This window comes from Botrytis byssoidea, assembly GCF_014898295.1.
Source record: "Botrytis byssoidea strain MUCL 94 chromosome Unknown BBYS_011, whole genome shotgun sequence".
Taxonomy (NCBI): Eukaryota; Fungi; Ascomycota; class Leotiomycetes; order Helotiales; family Sclerotiniaceae; genus Botrytis; species Botrytis byssoidea.
The window spans coordinates 805345-823768 of record NW_024065852.1 but is presented as its reverse complement, the minus strand read 5'-3'; the positions used below and the strand labels follow the sequence as shown (position 1 = coordinate 823768).

At 43.2% G+C, this 18424-nt stretch overlaps 5 protein-coding genes across 5 annotated transcripts; 2 read left to right on the top strand and 3 right to left on the bottom strand.

Annotated features, from left to right (window-relative positions):
• The first annotated feature begins 647 nt into the window (after positions 1 to 647).
• EAE97_006283 (uncharacterized protein) lies at positions 648 to 5179 on the top strand. Its single transcript, XM_038876796.1, has 2 exons — positions 648 to 4397; positions 4446 to 5179. Exons 1-2 carry the CDS (start codon positions 844 to 846, stop codon positions 5062 to 5064), a joined length of 4173 nt encoding a protein of 1390 aa, XP_038732503.1. The 5' UTR covers positions 648 to 843; the 3' UTR covers positions 5065 to 5179.
• A 565-nt stretch (positions 5180 to 5744) lies between these two features.
• Positions 5745 to 8158, top strand: EAE97_006282 (uncharacterized protein; the record flags this gene model as incomplete). Its single annotated transcript, XM_038876795.1, has 2 exons — positions 5745 to 7841; positions 7949 to 8158. The coding sequence occupies 2 exons, from the start codon at positions 5745 to 5747 to the stop codon at positions 8156 to 8158; spliced, it is 2307 nt and encodes a 768-aa protein (XP_038732502.1).
• Positions 8159 to 12406: 4248 nt separating this feature from the next.
• On the bottom strand, positions 12407 to 13879 carry EAE97_006281 (uncharacterized protein; the record flags this gene model as incomplete). Its single annotated transcript, XM_038876794.1, has 3 exons — positions 12407 to 12523; positions 12579 to 13535; positions 13592 to 13879. 3 exons carry the CDS (start codon positions 13877 to 13879, stop codon positions 12407 to 12409), a joined length of 1362 nt encoding a protein of 453 aa, XP_038732501.1.
• A 1548-nt stretch (positions 13880 to 15427) lies between these two features.
• EAE97_006280 (uncharacterized protein) lies at positions 15428 to 16518 on the bottom strand (the record flags this gene model as incomplete). Its single annotated transcript, XM_038876793.1, has 2 exons — positions 15428 to 16330; positions 16393 to 16518. The coding sequence occupies 2 exons, from the start codon at positions 16516 to 16518 to the stop codon at positions 15428 to 15430; spliced, it is 1029 nt and encodes a 342-aa protein (XP_038732500.1).
• A 523-nt stretch (positions 16519 to 17041) lies between these two features.
• On the bottom strand, positions 17042 to 18260 carry EAE97_006279 (uncharacterized protein; the record flags this gene model as incomplete). Its single annotated transcript, XM_038876792.1, has 3 exons — positions 17042 to 17599; positions 17796 to 18081; positions 18127 to 18260. The coding sequence occupies 3 exons, from the start codon at positions 18258 to 18260 to the stop codon at positions 17042 to 17044; spliced, it is 978 nt and encodes a 325-aa protein (XP_038732499.1).
• Between the last annotated feature and the right edge of the window lie 164 nt (positions 18261 to 18424).

Here is an 18424-nt window from a genome sequence, read left to right as displayed (position 1 = left end):
TTTCAAGATTATCAAAAGAGTTCAAAGGCACATGTTTGAGAGAATCTGAGGCCTAGCTTTCGCTCAGTGGTTCAGGCGAGGGATGTATCACATGGGCTAATATTTTTGGACAAGTTTAGGGGAAAGACTATAAGCTTTCGGTTCAAGGCAAATATCCGGTTCATATCGTGTCATCAAGAGAAGTAGCTGGAATTTCGCTATGATTAAACTCAGATTGTGACGATATTATTCCTTCTTTCTGATGTGAATCGAGGACAAATTGGATATATATTTAGGTGTGGAAAACCGTTGTGAGACTTGCTCCAACAGTAAGTACTGGTACAAGAATAGTAATATGAATTGTTTCGTTGTGTATGGAGAGTGGCTTTTGCTACGCAAACGAACATTCAGGAAATCTTTATTGATATATGGATCTCCTCAAATAATCAAGGTGATAGACAATAGGACATCGGACTTGAATGATGATAGTGTGTACCAGTGTGTACCTACCGTGCCTACTAGAGATATCTATATGCAAGGTTGATCGAGCATCAGTTGATATATTCCGTTCCGAGAATGGGCGAGCTAACTTTATTGAGCGTTAGCGTGATTCTTGCCCAAAAGCCTCGGCCCCAGAATTGATCGGTATAGATTGCTTCTCAAGTGAACAAGAACTGAGGACTATTGTAGATTTTAATTTTATTTAATTATTCGATTCAAAGCATATTGTTAAGCAAAGTAGAGAGAACTGAAAGAAGGGAGAGAGCCAGTTGTCAAATTCGACAACTAATAAAAGTAGCTATCAGCAAATGCTACCTACCCCATACCGCAACATTTACGAATTCACGAAATATTTGATTTAGGATGTCAATCGCAACTAGCTCTTCAAACAGTGCAATGGGGCTCCCATTGAAGAACAAGAAACGGAAGAGAAGACATCAGAATAAACCGGCTATCTCTGCGCGATTGATTCTGGATGAGTATGTGAAAGGGGATATTGGAGTCATTTCTGGGGATTTGGCAAAAGATCTGTGTCTCGAACAGAGCGGTGTACCTGACGATACAGTTCATTACATTGCGATCTCTCCTTGTAGCCCCTCAACAGCAGTCGAAGACTCGACGTGGACTGTTGTTCCTGTTCGGTCCTCGAACAACTTGGCAACTTCCACTGTGCAATTCTCACCCGAAAACCCGACTTTACAAGCATTTGCGGAAACTTTGCAGAGGGTCGCGCCTTCTAAATTATCGAGCAACAGTCGAAGCGGCATTGAAATACGCGTCCTGGACATAGTACCTTTACCCTTAGAGACAGTGTTTGTTACGATCGAGGGGGAATCTGCGAAGAGACTGGAGAATGGAGAAGGGACATTTCACGAAGAACATCCGCAGGCGAATGGACATACAAAGTCACTGAGAAATGGAACAAGCCCCGAGGATAAACTGACCAAGGCAATTCGAGAAGCTTTAAGATCGCTGAGAGTTGTGCATACGGGAGATTATGTTCAATTACCTTTGCAACCTCATCCAATCACCCACGTCCCTCCCCCTCCAGCAAAAGTTACTCTTAGTGAGCCTGTAGGACAAGGACTGCTATCACCAAAAACCAGGATCATCGTTACTCAGACTGGGCACCATGCGAAAACTCCACCGAAACACGCAGCTATTCCATTAAATGGAGGATTGAACCAAGTGACGGAAGAAGATGAGGATACAAGTAATGACCAATTCTATTCCGCTGCGGAGGACAGATACAAGACCGATACTGCTTTTGAAGGAGAATCTGATTATGTCACAGAAACAGACACCGAGATGGAAAGTAGTGCCGACAATGACAGTCTTTCGGACGACTCCATGGAGGATATGATCTCGCTCCAAGTACCCGTATTACCATCTCATAACGCCAGCGGAATTTCGACGATACAGCCTGGATCTCCACAGACAATTATTCCAGGTGGACGAAGGACAAACGGTATTGCTACCCCGGGCTCCGTATTCTCTTCTTTTACTGCTACTACTCGTGCAGGCGGACAAAGCGGAAGATTGTTTAAAACGCAAGGACTAGCAAGACCACTCTCTGATGAAATGCTGCACCCAAAGCCTAATACTGATGATGATGAGGAGGCAAGAATATTCGTTGATATCAATTCTCTAACTAAAATCGGATGTTTCTCAGGAGACTGGGTGCGGTTAGAAGCAGCTGCAGAACCACCTGCCAATGGCGTTGGGCTTTGGGGACTGGGAAGCTTTGGCGATGTTGAGGAAGAGAAGCCCTGGCGACCTGTGAAGGTTTTTGGTCTACCCGAAAGCTATTCACATCGCCCGATGACCAAAATACCACGTAGCAAACAAGAGGGCCGAAGATTGTCCTTCTTTGAATCACAGGTGCAAAAACCAGCAAGCCCACTGGCTTATATGTCACCTCTACTTCTTGCAAACATGGAAAACACATCATACTGTCGCATTGCACCTCTGAAAAGAGCGCCACAAATATTGAAGGCGCCATTAGCTAAGATCAATAGCTTTTGGAATCCCCCCACAGCAAAAGATTTAACTCTCATGAAGATTTCAACCCCTGCTTCAAATGAGCGTACTTTGCAAAATGCTCTATTTGCTGGGCTGAAGAAGTATTTCTCACAGAAGAGGAGAATCGTAAGAAAGGGTGATCTCATTGCTGTTCCAATTGATCAAGGTCTTGGTCGAACTTTACAATCTTCTACTGGTGAAGACCCTGAAATCGATGAAATGTTTTCGCATGCATCATTGGCTGAGGCAGAACCCACTAAATCGGCCAAAACTACTGCTGCGGCTTGGTACAGAATAAGCTATGTCGGTTTGACGAAGGAGAGTTCAGAGACCAATGACGAAGACGGTATCTGGGGTGGTGTTGCCTCAATTGACGCGTCAAATACACGTATGATGCAGTCGGGCAGTGAGAATAGTCGATTACCTGCAACTATGGAGAATTCTTGGGAATATTATCTTGGGCTGAAGTCACTTTCCAAGACTGATCTTGAATCCAGCGCAATACCGGAGGTCAGGAAGCCACATGTCACAACTTTACAACGGCGTTTGAGAGAATTAATCGCCGCAGCTACAAGCCCTAGAGCAATACACCTGAACCTACCACCGCTTGCAATTCTTCTTGTCTCCACGCAACGTAGCATTGGAAAAGCAACATTAGCAGCCAATGCTTGCGCAGATATTGGCTTACATACTTTTAAGCTTGATGCTAAAGATGTTATCAATGAAAGTGGAGGTGGAAGTGATGTCAAGACTGCCGGTTTTCTCGAGGCACGCGCTGAAAGAGCTATGAATTGTGGTCCCGCATTCTGCGCACTCCTCATACGTCACATTGAATGTCTGACTGCTGATAGAATGGTCACTACATTGAAAGATATTCAAAGTGGAACGAGAGTTGTTATTGCGACTACAACCGAGGTAGACAAGATTCCAGACGGTATCCGGGGTTTGTTCACTCACGAGCTCGAAATGACTGCTCCCGATGAGTGGGAGCGGGAGGGAATACTTCGTGCTATTATTGAAGACCAAGCGATTTCTCTAGCACCAGATGTAGATTTCAGCTCCGTCGCTGTAAAGACTGCTGCCCTTGTAGCTGGCGACTTACATGATGTTGTGGATCGAGCTCTCGTAGCGCGTAACTCTCGCATAGAAGCACTCGCAGCTGCATCTACCACCTCTGAAAATATTGTTACAGTTCGCGATATCTTGCTTTCTGCTGGGCCAGCAGGTCGTTGCCTTACCAAAGTCGATTTTGATGTTGCAGTAGATTTTGCAAGGAAGAATTTCGCTGATGCAATTGGTGCACCCAAGATTCCAAACGTCGGTTGGGATGATGTTGGTGGCTTGTCGAATGTCAAGGAAGCAGTAATGGAAACCATTCAATTGCCTCTTGAGCGACCTGAACTATTCGCAAAAGGCATGAAGAAACGATCTGGTATTTTGTTCTACGGTCCTCCTGGAACCGGAAAGACCTTACTGGCAAAGGCCATCGCCACGGAATTCAGTCTCAATTTCTTCAGTGTTAAGGGACCAGAATTATTGAACATGTACATTGGTGAATCTGAGGCCAATGTTCGGCGAGTCTTCCAGCGTGCACGTGATGCACGACCCTGTGTTGTTTTCTTCGACGAGCTTGATTCTGTGGCACCTAAAAGGGGTAACCAAGGAGACAGTGGTGGAGTGATGGACCGCATTGTATCACAATTGTTGGCCGAGCTAGATGGAATGTCGGACGGAGACGACGGTGGTGGAGGCGTCTTTGTTATTGGTGCAACAAATCGACCGGATCTTCTCGATGCAGCCTTGTTGAGACCAGGAAGATTTGACAAGATGCTGTACCTGGGAGTAAGTGATACCCACGAGAAGCAAGAAACTATTCTAGAAGCTTTAACGAGAAAGTAAGTTGTCTGACATTTCCTCACCTTGAATTACACTAACTCAGATAGGTTCACACTTTCTCCTACGCTATCTCTTGCTCGTGTTGCCTCCGGGCTTCCTTTCACATACACAGGTGCCGATTTTTATGCACTTTGTTCAGATGCTATGCTCAAAGCTGTAACTCGCCAAGCTTCCTATGTGGATTCACATCTTGCCAAACTTAACTCTGAACGCGGAAGCGAGGGTAAAGGAAAGGTTTCAACGGCATATTGGTTCGACCACTATGCAAAGGAAGATGATCTTCGCGTGGTTGTACAGGAAGAGGATTTTGAAGCTGCAGGAAGGGAATTAGTTCCCAGTGTTAGTGCTGGAGAGTTGGAACATTATGCGAGAGTAAGAGGCCAATTTGAGGGTAATAAAGATAAAGACAAAGTTGCTCCAAGACCCAGCTCATCGAGTAGCTCAAGAAGTTCGAGGAAAGGAAAGGGAAAGGGGAGGGCAGATGTCAAAGGCAAAGGAAAGGCCAAAGATATGGGTGACTGGGATGAGAATGCTGAGGATGGTTATTATAATGGCACTGACGAAGAGCAACTTAATGGTACAATCAGAGTGAAATCCAAGGGGAAGGAATCTGTGCAGGGATTGTTCCAAGATGGAAGCATGGAAGATGAAGAGAATCTATATTAATGATGTATAAGGATACAAAAAAGCGTATGCGTTTAGAAAGGAAGATGATATATAATCAATATAGGACAGCCAAATATACACCCTCAACCGTAAACTTCGAATTGAAATCAGAATCAAAGTCTTTCCTAGTCATAAAACACTCTCTGTTCTGTTCTGCGTGCTTAGATTATCTGTTGTGAAACTCAATCACTTGGCCGAACTCCCCCATACTTTTGAAATCTGATTTCCATTATCATTTCCAAACATCACCCGATGCGAAGAGAGAACTGCGAGAGCACTGACCCGCTGTCAAATTTATGTCAGCCAAGTCCACGGGTAAGCTTTATCTCACATGTCAAAACGCCAAACGCCACATACCTAACCTTCGTTATCCACTCTCAAGCCACTTCTTATATGCGCATATGGATATCGGTGAGTTCAGGCACGGTCCATTGAATTGAGACAGTTGGTTCAGAAGCATGAATTTCGCATCGTTTTATAATTGTAAAGGTAACGGTATCGCATTTCCTACTTTTGTTTCATACGCATCTCTCTCTTTTCGTTTGCGAGGCTATTCTCTGTTTCGATTGGTAAGTTTGATTGTTCGAGTTGGTGTTTGTAGATTACGAGAGACGGGGACAGGGGATAAGGATCGTCGATTTCCATGATTTTGAAAAGCTCCACTCGAGCGAATAATTTGAATGACTTCGAGGTTCAACTCGAAGAAATTCGAGTACGTGCGATATTCCGCCATGAGCAACGAATCTGAACCCGAATCCGCCTATGCCGGCCAAGCCGCGAAACTCTCCCATATCGACCCCGAGGATGATGATGATGATGATGATGGGGCTGGAACAGCGATGAGAGCGGACTATGTGACGGTAAGGGATACAGTGATTGTTATGGAGGATGGAGGTCGCTTGCCCGGGCCACCGTTGCAGGAATCGGAGAGGTTGAATGGACTCAGGAGACAGGCAAGGGGTGTTGGTGGTAACATGATTAGTGAAGTCGAAGGGGCGGAAGAGATCGCAAGCGAAGAAAATCGACTGGCAGTGGGCGAGAAAGGGAAAGATTCACATGATGTTGGAGGGAATGGCGGGCAAACATCAGGCCAAGGTTCACTCGAAAAAACTATGCCGCCATCGCAAACGCATCCTTTATTCCCACCTCTGCCATTATACGGCCCGTCTTCATTTACAAGAAATTTACAATGCTGGACATTCAGGACTACCAGTTTTTTCATTACCTGCGCATTCTTAGGAGCTATTGTAATGGGAGCGGGAGTCATGACTGTGCCGGCTATTTTTACTTATATATGGTATAAGGCTACATTCAGGGATCCAGACCGAGGACGAGTATTCTACGAGGAAGAGAAAATACGAAGGAGGAGGAGGAGAGAAGAGGAAAATCGTTGGAAGAAGATGAACCGCCAAAAATTGTCTAAGGAAAAAGTGGATGATATTGAAGGTGATGCGGGGCAAGGGGATTTTATACCGACAGAAGGAGGCAAAGATCCGCTGGTTTGTGATGTGGGATATTATGCACGAAGAGTAGGTCTAGATGTCGAAGAAATAAAAGTTCAGACAGAAGATGGATTTATCATTCTCCTTTGGCACGTATACGATCCAAGCGAATATACGCCCATGACGGCGGAACAACGAGCAGCTCGGGGACCAGAATTGTTCACTGACCGGGGCCCAAGTCGATCACTTTCTTCGGACTATAATCGCCAATCAAAGTATCCCGTCCTAATGATTCACGGTCTCCTGCAATCATCTGGTGCTTATTGTACCAATGATGACCAGTCTCTAGCATTTTATCTATGCAAGCAAGGCTATGATGTTTGGCTCGGCAACAATCGATGCGGATTCAAACCAGAACATACACTTCTTGACTATGCTGATCCTCGCATGTGGGCTTGGAATATTCGGCAGATGGGTGTTCTGGATTTGCCAGCACTTACCTCTCGCGTTCTATCCGAAACTGGCTTCCCAAAATTAGCTCTCATTGGTCACTCCCAAGGCACAACTCAAACGTTTGTAGCGCTTGCGAAAGAGCAACGGCCTGAACTGGGTGAGAAAATCAGCGTGTTTTGTGCATTGGCACCAGCCGCATATGCGGGACCGCTTATCGACAAGGGTTATTTTAAATTCGTGCGCAAGATCTCTCCTTCGTTCTTTCGCATCATCTTTGGCATTCACGCTTTTCTTCCGTACATGATGGCCTTCCATAAGGTTATACCAGGAAAGATTTTTGGGACTTTAGGATATCACGTTTTCCACATGCTGTTCAAATGGAGTGATGCTAGATGGGATAAAGGAGTCCGAGATCGGTGTTTTCAATTCGCTCCTGTGTATGTAAGTGCAGAGAGTATGAGGTGGTGGCTGGGAATGGACGGCTTTGCAAAACACAAATGTATATTAGCAACCAGAGAGGAAGGTATGCTAGAAGATGAGGAAGATAGATTGGTGTGGGGGGATACTCATAATGATTTGGATAGCAATGACGAGAAGAAAAAGTCGACAGCCAAAGGAAAGAAGGCATCAGGCACATCAAATACAACTGAGAACGAGATGCAGCCCGGAGCAGAGTTGATGGAAAACGAAGAAAAGAGAGAGCCTAAGAAAATTAGAGCTTGGTATAATGAGCAGGTACCCCCGTTCGCATTATGGGTGTCGGGATCCGACGATTTGGTCGATGGAAGAAAGCTGGTCCGGAGATTCGAGAGAGGAAGAGAACCATGTGTGAAGGTCGTGCATCAGAAGGTGATAGAGGAGTATGAGCACTTGGATGTCATCGTATGTACTACCCACGATTCCCTCACGTCTTTTATTTCTTTCCACCTCCAATAAATGTATTCTTGGAGATTCTTGGTGTCCTAAACTAACATATATAAATTCAACAGTGGGCTGTGGATTCCCTCGAAAAAGTAGGCCGAGAGGTAAAAGAAGTGATTTGGAAGACGTGTTCAGCACCAGACCGAAGCAACTGTCGTGTTCCGCTTGGATGTGAACAAGTGGGAGTCTGGGACGGCGTAGAGAGGTCCGATGTTTTTGAAAGCCGCGATTTTGCAGAGAGCAGTCAAGATCAAAGTGACAGTGATCGTACCCTATGAGCACGGGTCGGGACTGTTCGAGGGTCTATAGACTATGATAAAATTAAGGCGATAGATATCGACGAGAATGCCTCAGGGGGGTGAAGCATCGATTGTATAAAGTTTATGACGGCGTTCTCGGTACTGGTGTATGATCATACTAATACAATCTGGATGGATAGAATTGGGAAGGGGCGGACGGCGGAATTGTTATCAAGGTCTATGCTACCTACACTTGGAGATCTCTAACATCATAATTGATTTGATTAGCGGCATTGTAATAGAATATGTTTAGTAATGAAAATAATCTTTTATTTTTCTATAGTTTAATTAGTATCTGTAAATTGATCTGACGCATGAATTTTATATATTCTGGCTTATTGAGATTCTGTACATGGAATCCACAGAGACGTGCTTGGACAGTTAATACTAAGAACAAGGTCAAGATGTTACCAACAGAAGCCCGTGTTATTTTCACATAGCCGAAGTCCATCACCTATCGAGCATCGGATGGTATGTAGATTTGCAAGAAATTATAGTACAAAGGTTTTCGCTCCACTTTCTTAAATCCCCCAGAATATTTAACAACCACCTCATTTTTAATACACTCCCAGCCTCAACAGCGTCGAACGTCTAGGGATAAAATACAAAACTCTGCGATTTAGTTTGCGCTGACATTTGACGATTTGGATTGCTATCATTTGCCACTCGGTGGATTGATTGAATGATGCTATATGATTTTGCAGAAGATCTCGAATTGACTTCCGAATGTTGAAGGGAAGATAGCGTCGAAGTCATCCGGGGAGCTGATCTAGATGCTTGATATTGGTGCAGCTAAATTTGATCGTAACACGATTGATTACTCATCCCGTGAATGTTGAAGACGTCAAGACACGGTCTCGTATATTCTCTCGCTAAGGATATTCAAAAGACTCATACCGCCGAATACCGTCGTACTTCCAAAAGATTTAATCTCGACGTTTGACACTTACACAATAGGGTTGTTTTCTGATTGCTCAAGGATGACAAGCCGATTTAATGTTTCGGAGCTGATTCTCATACAGATTGTGCCTAGATCTCTTCAGTAGTTGTAAATATTTTCAACCCGGTGGCATTTCAAGTAAAAAAAAGCAGCATCTTCCTCGAATCAGTCGTAAAACTTTGCGTGTTCTAAAATAACCTTGGAATCACCCGGATGAATGGAGTCTCGCTTCGCGAGAGGCACAGACCACAGACCGCATGCAGACATTTTAGCGAGTCTTGAAAGCGTGTAACAAATTAGCTGTCACGACCAGCGGCAGCGACATAGCCCTAACGGCAACGTATCGTATGGTTGTCTCTCCCAATATTCCGCGCTCGTATATCAATAAATGACCAATTGAATCATTATGAGCCATCAGGCTTTTTTTCGGTATAGACAACATGAAATCGGGAGCTTTGTGGTTATTTTTGTTCTGTCTTTGAGGCGAATGAAGCGGAACACAGTAAGTATATAATCGAGCTTGTGTGAAACAGGCTCTCTTTCTATATTTCTTTTCCCAATTGTTGCCGTACTGTCCTACTTCCTGCCCACCGGCGCCCATTATGAATTATTCGTAAATGATTTGATAGTACCGCGTTCGTTTTCTCTTCTGTTATTTGAGGGAAGCCTGACAACAACCATGGGCACTGATTCCGCGAGGGTCCCTGGGAAAGAGGAATGTGGTCGGGCGTTGGCGGCTGCGTGGACTCGCTCGACGCATTACAGGGCCGTTGAAAAGCTTATGTAGTTCTTTGCTTTGTTTCTAGCGGTATGCATTGTTGGCAAAATCCTACTGGTATTGTGCGACTTCCTTCGACTTTAATCCCAGGAGAAGTAAGATACCGAGTCAGTGGAGGTGAAATATAGTTGGTGATTGGAATAGAAATTATATTCACTAGATTGAATGGGGCAGTTCGCAGACGAAGTCTGAAAATGAACATCAGAATGCGCTGCGCAAGTACCGTCGGAGAAGTCTCTAAGATTGGCAAACAAAAAAAATGTTCGGAGAGGGACAGTCGTGAAAGTCGGAAAATAAGTCTCATACGGACATCGAGTGGGGAGTATGGGTAGGGATTCGAAAAGTCGTCCGAGAAAAAAAAGACTAACGATGTTCTTGTATTTCTGTCAGCGTTGTACTTTTAAAACATCCTATCCTCAAAACAGAGCGCACTCAGCATTTCACTTCAAACCAGCTTCGAGAATCCTAAAACCCACCAGCCTGGTCAAATAAGAAGAACAGTCGTTTATGTGCAGCCAAAGTATTATCATTAGTGACTCGAGGATTACACACACGGTAAATTCAAAGCGCCAGCAGCCTGCGCCAAAAATAAACGCCCTGAGCTGATAAGCTCAACCCATCTACTCCATTTCCATTTCCAGTGACTCCGTTCCCAAGGTTCCTGCCCTATATTCCGATTTTGAATTCCAATTAGGAGGTTAAGCCAGCTAAAGAACGGGAGTCAGTATGTGGGCCAGATAATGAAGATAGTAGATATTTTTCGTTATTCAATTGGTTTCACACGCACCTATGGCCATGGTATTCTCAAAATACCAATACTCTATTTTTCTTCATCATAAAGTTCGATCTAAAGCATCAATTTTCTCCCATACCACAAGGGCAATCTGTATATTGCCTGTGATAAGAGCAGCCGCGACAGCCTTGCGTTCTCTCCATGGGAACTCCACACATTACTATACCACCTGTAGAAATACGTCGGGGGGTGAAGCCGCAGGAACATTGCTGCAAAGGTCCTGCAGCAGAAGACAGATATTCATGGTAAGTGTTGCCTCGGCAGGCCGTAGTTCTCTCCATTGGAACACCGCCGACCAAACTGCCACTTACTAAACCACCTCTGCCGTCCGTGACACCAGTACCTTGCTGTTGCGGGTCGGCAGTGAAACCCGAAGAATTACCGTCATTATCTGCAACAGATTGTTGATTTATCGTCGGACGTGGGGACTAGGGACACATACTGTTAGTAATCATCCCAATCATCTTCAGGGTTACCGAGATCCAGGCTCTACACTTCTCGGCGACACGAGAAATGCCAACGATTCAATAACATTGTGTCGGAGATTAAATTTTCAGAAGTGTAAATTGCAAGAAAAAATTGTACTTACAAGAGGTGGAGACAATTCGTCCCTTTGATTGTTGCTGTTTTGATTCATTGTTATTATTGTCGATTCGGTGTTTTTACTGTCGTGATTGATGGGTGTCGATATGTTTTGGTGTTCAGAGAAATTAAAAATGAATTAGTTAGGTAGAAGTCGAAGAAATTCGTCAAGAGGAAAGGAAGCTAATGCTACTAAGCTATAGTAGTAGAGATTTAAGTCTTGAAATCACATGAGCTCTCTAGATTCGAAAAATGGAAGGCACTAGACACCGGAAGGATACAAACGTGACACCACGAAAAGAATAATTGCCATTCTGTAATCATACTCCCTCAACATCTCTATCAGAATCTAGATCACTCGAGATTTACTCGATTCGTAGAGAGTTTGCAATAGGTTTTGATGTGTCTTGCATAGACTCCATACTTGCAGTGGGAAACTTCAGTGCATATCATTTTGCAACTTTTCTGATATATCTTGGAGAACGTTTCACACGATCTGCAGGCAACAATCATGATGAGAGCATCTCCAAATCTGGACCGAACTTCATCATAGAGGTCTTTTCTTATTCTATATGTAGACAAATTCGCAAATGTGCTTCCTTATCTACGGAGAATTATTTACAGAAAAGTTGAGAGAGCTATCTAGTTGAGATACCAAGAATTCGGCCTCACGATTGCAAGGTTTCTTCCATCCAGCAGTAACTCAAAACTATCTATCTCTTAATTCACGAGGGTAGGTCAGACCAATAATCTCGGTAAAACTTCAAATCTTAGAACTGAAAGCAGCAACGCAATCTGACCTTAAGGGTACCACTAAAGGTCATGGGGTATCATAGAAGTGGATATCCAAGCCGTGAAACTGACACTATCTATTTGGTTCCTTTCATTTGCTGCCAGTATTTTCAAAATATCTGCAGTAAAAACTTTTTTGGTATGCGGTGGGCTCCTATTTATCGCCGGAGAAGGTGGAAATGATCTGGTGGTGTAACATTTGGCCTTGGATTGAGATCTGGGAAGTTCTCTCAAAGATCTCTCTTTTTAAATGTTGACGACTACCTGCATTCCACGTCATTTTGAATATCCGTTCCATTCTTGCATCGTTTCTGGCCTATGTGTGTAACCGGTTTGTGGTTGCTAAGGAGAGAACGAAGGGCTGGTTGGCGACTCAGAGGATTGGCCACTTCCTCTTTCGGACCCTAGGAATCCATGTAAAGAAGAAGGAAATGCAGTAGCAGAATTTCCGTTTCTCGCCTAGAAAAAGTCAGTCATCGCTGGATTAGTCATCTTGAGTTATAGGTATGCTTACAGTCATGTACTGCTGAGTCTCAAAGCCCTGTGTATGAACGGCAGGTATTCGAAATTGATCATGCGATTGATTAGATAGAGTTTCGATTGCTCGAGGTGCCCATAAGTTTCTCTCTGGAAACAGCGGCGAGTGTGGTATATTAAGAACTGATATGTGATTGAAGGGATACAAGTCGCAATCATAATATGTGTGGCCCATTTGCTGGAAAGAATAATTTGGCTGTTGGGTTCTTGTGAGTTGAGGTGACGGGAGAGATTGGCAATGGCTATGAAACTTTTGCACTTCATGCGTCATTGGACAAATCATTCCCTGGCTCATGTGCTGGAAAGACATCGCGTTTGGGGTTATCCCTCCCATTTGGCCCGTGTACTGGATAGAGTCTACACTCTGAGGTACTTCTTGTGCTTGGCCCACTTGCTGAAAAGAATCTGCCTCTTCAAACATCCAGGACTGAGTTGATTCATCATGATCTAACTGATATTCCTGATAGACTTCAGATAAGCCTGGTCCACTGTACTGAGCTTCACATTTTACCATGAATCCTTCCAGACTTCCAGAATATCTATTTCCCTTTCGTTTAGTTGGTTTCTTTTGAATGACCTTAGGAGCTAGTGGTTTTGAATTGGCTTGTGTAACTCCTAACTTTCCAGCGTGCTTCTTGTTGTGCTCTTCAATTATTTTGTCGATACTGTTCTTTTCTCTGCGACGACTAGAAGGTCTTGGTGCCATCACAGAATGAGACAAGTCTTCTCTGTGCTTTTGTTTATGTCTATTCTCCTTATCTGACAAGGGGGATGACAAAGCAGAAGATCTTTCAAGCACAGCTGGTTGTCTTATGATGTTGGAGATTTTGGTGCTAGAAGGCGACATTGTTGCATAGGTGGAATGATTTTGAAAATATTGTGATGGCATACGAGGAGAATCAACCAGAGAATGTTGAGCCAAGGATAGTGATGTCTGCTTAAGACCATTAGTTGCTTGTAAGCCAATGGAGAGAAAGGGGTACTATTTACAGTAGAACATTGAATATTCCCAACATTCTCCTCAAAGTTTGTATCAACTGGCATTATCAATCGAGTTTGTGCCTCTTGGTCTCTTCCTCTTCTTGCAAATGAGGTATACATGTTCTCAGAAGGATGGTCTTCGAGGTGTACCATGGCAGTGTCCTCATATTCCTCAATGCTGTCTTCTTGAAGAACAATGCGACTTTCTTTTAGCAGGTCAAGAGACTCATCTTCGTCGTTTGCTTCTAGCAGATCAAAGCACTGCCGCTCTCCCCAAATGTCCTCGAATAATGACATGATTATTTGAAAATTTTGAAAGTTGATAAGAAAAGGATTTTTGAGGGAATGAAAGCAAAGTTACTTTCGAGAGTGGTGGCCAATGAAGGTGGAACCAGAGCCGACTTAATCCACCAGTCAAGCATTAATCAAATTTTTCCCTCTCAAAAATTAACGAAATTCACCTTTGTGGCAGTGATTAACGAAATGTAATTGGAGGATAGTTCATCTGATAATCATAGTTTTTTTGTCTTTTTCTAAACCAGAAAACATTCATCGATGTGGTGGTATTTTGTCACATATCCCATACACCAAGATTCGGAATATCCATTTCACAAAAAATTTCACTTAACACCTACTTGAAGTATATTTCAACTCTTCAAAGAAATTACCCTACATTTGGGACTAATGGAGAATTATTATGTTGGATAAATCCCATCCAAATAACCCCTGCTCTCACCCAAGCTCTCGATCATCCCGAGTTTGGTTCTTTCAAGTTAAAATGTAAAGTCTCTGGTTTCTTATCGTCTTCCGAATCTCCATCTGATGAAGGCAGCCAACTTCTCGTTGAGCCAAAGTCGAGATTCATTTTCATTTCCTCTCCGAGGTTATTTTTCATTGTGATGTCGTTTCTAGTTGAATTCTGGACTGCATCAACTATTGTAGTATTCTTAGAATCCATAACTCCACGTCTAGATGTAGAAACCTTTAATGATTTCTTGGTAGATCCGAAGAGAGATCCGTCTGCTTTGTTCATGCTATCTCTCTTCATTAAGTTAGCATGGCCTGGTTCAGCTGTGTAATTCAACCCTCAAAGACTCACAGTGGACCCTTTCTCCTGTGGACTGACTGTCGGTTTGTCCCTCTCAGAAATGATCAAGATCATCGATTTAAAGACTTCGAGGCTTTGTAGATCGTTTCCTTGGGTTTTCTAGACTTTTCAAATGTAGTTTGAGAAATGAAAATATCTCTTCTGAATCATACTGCAAAGGAATGATGATTAACAAAGTGGAAAGTGAAAATAGCTCTCATATAATTCTTTCGAATTCTGAATGCTCTATGCAAACCCACTAGACAACCTTGGGTCTCGACAAGCATTCCTCCTTTCAATGAATACACAAATTCTGAAAATCTTAGATGGTCTGTCTCCTTTGTCTCAAAAGGAACCTTAGTGATACTAACAATATAGTCAAGATAATAGCTTTCTCGGGAAACTTGCACGATTAGCTTGATAAATTAACAGAAAGGTTGAAAACATGAGTCAATCCTGGAGAGAAAGTTACTATTCATAGAAAATAGGCTAGAATAGTCGTAGCCATACATATTCGTGTATTTTCTAGAACCGCTCGTAGATGAATGAGAAAACACATTGTCGTATCATCTAACTGCCTTGGCAGAATCATCTCTAATTAGGTACACAAGTATTTCGAATAGATATTCGTTGTATCGAGACCAGAACAGAGCCCTCTCTGGTTCTTTTTATATTCTAAAACGTAGCCATATACTCATAATTTGGTCAGTCGGCCACCAAAAACTTAGAAATCCCACCAAATATCCTAAACCAATTTCCTAAGTAGCTTCTTCTTCACATGATATATAAGTCCAGCAGTGTCTCAATGGACTAGAAAACGAAACGAATCGACCCGATTCCCGATGTTTTTGATTTCGCAAAAGCTCTGTATCTCCTCTGGTCGGTCGTGCACCATTTATCTTGATTCCGTTCATGAATAGAAGTAGAACATCTTCGCTAGACGGGTATATAAATCTACCAGGTCCTCTGGGCATACGACGGCGTCTGCTCTTGGCTTTATTGGCTAGGAAGCGTGTGACCCAGGTTCTGGATAGCTTCTTGTAAGAGCTCTTCTCTGATGCTTCTTTCGGGTTGGTTGAATTAGTCAAACTAGCATCATGATTGTTTTCCTGGTCCTCAAGTGCTTGTAGTGGGTTGCTAAATAGATGTGCTGCAAACTGAGGCTCGTCCTCTTCTGAGATTTCTTCTGCCTGGTCATTTATGTACTCAGACATTCCCTCCCGAAGGTTCCCGTCGTATAAAAAGTAATCATCGTCGCTCAATTCCTCTTCGCAATCGAAATATTCCTCCCAGTCATCGTCTCTATCGTCTTCGACACCTTCATTTTCTTCATCGGAGTCTTTCAGAAAGGCGGCTTCTAGCTCAGACTGTTGATCTTCCGCCCCCGTATCTGCTATTGAATCAATTTTATCAGCATTTCTTTCGTCGTCCATTCTTTGACCACCAATGAGAACTTGTTTAAGAGCATGCTGAAGAGCATCAAAGTTGAATCTGTTGTACGTTTCTAGACTCCCCCATTGTCTAAGAACATCCGGCATCTGACATGATTGTGATTCAGCTGTTGGTTGTGGTGATTCTAGGGATTCTGAGATATGTGTTTGGAGTGGTAATAATGGTGACGCTGAGGTCAGGAAGTTTCTCGGTGATTGTGTTCTCTCAACCTAATGAATAATCAATACTGGTCTCCACTATTGAATTGTGCGGGAACTTTTTGTTTTCTTACCGAATTTGAAACTTGCGAAACACGCGCTTCTTCTATCATCTTATTCTCCTCATTTGCGATCAGTTGGTTGAGTTTTGCAATTTCTTTGTCTACCCACTCGGCATCCACTTCAGTATGATAAGACATAGTGGCCAAACATGAAGATCTTGAGTAATTGCGTTTTCTCTCAAATATCTCGGTCAACCAGAGGATGGTATGGTGAAGCCAACGTTGTTTTTTGAACTTGAAAGTTAGGTAAATCGATTCTTATATCATGGATATCAAATTAAGCAAATACCGAAGGCAGTATTTTATGAGCAAGAAACAGTCTTTGAGAGGTAAGTTGTGGAAGTATATATATAAAAAAATCGGTGCTCGCTGTATGGCTCTATAAAATCATCTACGGCTTCCATGTATTGATAGCTTGAATAATCTTTTTTGAAGAATTTGATCGCATCCCAGGTACCGATGATTCTTCTTAAAGTTGATTGGCCTGGAGGAATGTAGACGATAATAGCCAATAACATCAAACGGTTAATTACTACAACTTATGGACCAAAACATGAGAAGCGTGATTCGCTGATTGATTGAACTAACATCTAAGTTTGGAATCACATAACTCGCTGTATGCAAATGCGCAATTGATTATACAAATCATTAAAATTGTAACTCAAACACCGAGACACAAAGCTGCAGCGCGTACTGTACCCCAACGAGAAAACCACTGCCTATGATCACGCGCCCACGAACTTCCAAGGTCAGATACTGTATCTTGAACCTGCTTCAGATACGTCAAACAATAACGCAGGTTAGAGCAACCCGGCTTAGGCTTCCTCGTATTAGCGATTCTCGAATCTACTGCCATATGATCTCGTGGCTTCCAATCTGCTCTCCTCACCTCCGAATACGAAAGTTCTATCCCAAGGTTTTTGTATTCTAATCTTCTCAAGACACGCTTTCTAATGCTACTTTTAGGAGATTTTGTGTTGTATTTTCGTCTTCGATGAGGGTTGATTGGCTTTTGAGAATCTTTGAAACGAGTCACCCAGGTTTTAGTGAGCCGACCGGATGTGAGCTCTTCCTTTCTAACTACACTTTCTAATGTCGTTCTTAACCGAAGAGGAAACGATTCAAGGCGATTTTCATCGGCTCCGCTGGTTTTGTCTGTAGCATTTCCTCCGCCTCGAACCGTAGTCTTTGCATGCTTCACTGGATTTGTGATTGTTTTCTACATTATCAGTTAGCTCAGGATTTTGTTCTAAACTCCAGGTTTCAATATTCAGAAAGGAATCGGATAATACTCTAGGTTCTTGGATTTTGACTCCATTCCAAGCAGGAAAGTGGATTCAGAGTTCCAAAGTCTCCAATCCTTCTGCCAGCTCAAACTGTTGAGGAATCTCGAAATACTTAAATAGAGTGCTTACTGAACTTTTCTGACCATCTTTATCACACTTTGGCTTTGCTGTATTGTCTCCTGCTAAGATAACATTCGAATATCTAGTGTTTTCCGCTTCGAGTGGATCATTTACCGTCTTCGGGCTTGCTGGCGATACAGAGCGACAAAGCCTGTTATTATTGTCGTCGGACGCTAAGCCATTGTTTTGAGTGCTGCTAATCATCGACGGCAAGTTTTGAGCGTCTGTCGTAACTCTCTCTTGCCCTCCAACTTCATTGGCGCCAAAAGACTCATTCGGCACATTCGTTTCGTTGCTGGAAATTGAATTAGAACATCTCGGACGGAAACGGTGAAACAACCTTAATTTCAGACGTCTCAACTTCACGAGAGGAGCCCACCATGGTGACGGTAATTCGCTTGGGCTATGAGGGTTGGACAATGTGCGAGCTTCCTTGCGAGCACGGTGACGTTGACTGAATCCATAACGCGTCATATTTTACCAGATTGGTAGATTCTCGCTTTTCAGTTTCTCGTAAATAAATGAGTATCAAGCTGTATTCTTGAGGTTCCAAAATTGACATTAATTGATGATATGATGAAATGATGTTGACATGGGTGACCAGAAATGCTTTGCTTGAGAATCCGAAATCTGTACAA